Source organism: Sphaeroforma arctica (assembly GCF_001186125.1).
Source record: "Sphaeroforma arctica JP610 unplaced genomic scaffold supercont1.834, whole genome shotgun sequence".
NCBI lineage: Eukaryota > Ichthyosporea > Ichthyophonida > Sphaeroforma > Sphaeroforma arctica.
Window position 1 is genome coordinate 5869 of NW_014039724.1, and position 1333 is coordinate 7201.

At 34.8% G+C, this 1333-nt stretch overlaps 1 protein-coding gene across 1 annotated transcript in view; it reads left to right on the plus strand.

Moving 5' to 3' along the window:
- Positions 1–589: 589 nt before the first annotated feature.
- Positions 590–1333, plus strand: part of SARC_08824 (GTP-binding protein yptV3) — a 6659-nt gene continuing 5915 nt past the window's right edge. Inside the window, exon 1 of the mRNA XM_014297180.1 lies at positions 590–763. Coding sequence (XP_014152655.1) covers positions 711–763 — 53 coding nt within the window. The 5' untranslated portion in view covers positions 590–710. The remainder of the gene's footprint in view (positions 764–1333) is intronic.

A 1333-nucleotide genomic window follows, 5' to 3' on the forward strand; every position in this document is an offset into this window, starting at 1 on the left:
AATTTCTCCATGAAGTCTTCCTTAACATCCTCTGGGTCCAAATGCTCCGACATCACTGAGCGATATTTCTGCAGAGTGGTCAAGAGCTGCGACGAATATTTACTAGAACCACACTTCCCCAGACTTCGTTCCAATATATTGCTCGAATTGCTCAGCAACAGTCTGAAACCATTCAAATGTGTGCAAGTACTATTTCAAGGTAGCTAGTACAATGTACATACTACATATTTACTATCGTAATAAGCATTTATATAAACGTTATTATAAATATAAAAGACCAAACTTGAACGAAAGTAGGATTTGGGATTTTGGGATTGATTTGAAACGTCTAAGTTTTTACCAAAAAAACCCCCCCCGAACCGTGAAGTGTGGAGTGTGGACTCACCGGGCGTGACCATCAGCAGTCAAAGCGTGAAAGACTGAAAACTATATAATTTTCCTGATAAAATATTACAAATTTAAATTGAGCTTTTCTGATTGGTGTAGTGACAAATAGTGTTCCTAACAATCACAGTTTTTAAATCTGGAAGTTAAAAAGAACATATATATTGACATACGTATTTACATAGTGCGTTCTATATCAATATCTCAGGAATATTTATTTACATATTTGTGGTATATGAAAGTGTAGACGAAGTCTATATTATAGCGCAGGCGACTACTGGAATCGACAGAAACCGTTCAGACTTAATACTAAATATAACACTATAATGGATAGTCCTCAGGTCGATCACGCGTTCAAGCTTCTGCTGATAGGAGATAGGTAATTGATACAAATACAGTGTGTGGAGTTAGTGAGTGTGCCGAGGCAAACTGCTGAGTATGCTGTTGGTGTAATATGTTTTATAGTGAGCAACGCAAATTAAAGGCTTGTTTATTTTTTCTCTCTATTGTAGTGTTTATGGATATGACCTCATGCATTTAACGCATCTGCCTGTTTATTACTTGTACGTACTGTCTTCACGTTGTATGTACCGCAAATCACTCAATGTACTGATTCGAAATAATCGTCGACTGGTAGCTACGTCAAGGTTGCTGACATACCATTCCCTTTTTGATAGTATACCAATTCGAATGAAAAACGTCATTGCCAGAATATACCTATCTTCGCAATCATTTTATGCGTGGACGTGCATTGTGGCTCCAGTTTTACAGAAACTTCTTTTATACTGAGCAACATATGTACGCGCGAGTATGCAGAATGTATTGATATATCTACTCTCTCACACATGCTTGATATTTATATATATATGTATATATATGTATATATATATATATATTATATATATATATATATATATATATATATATATATAATATATATATATGAGAT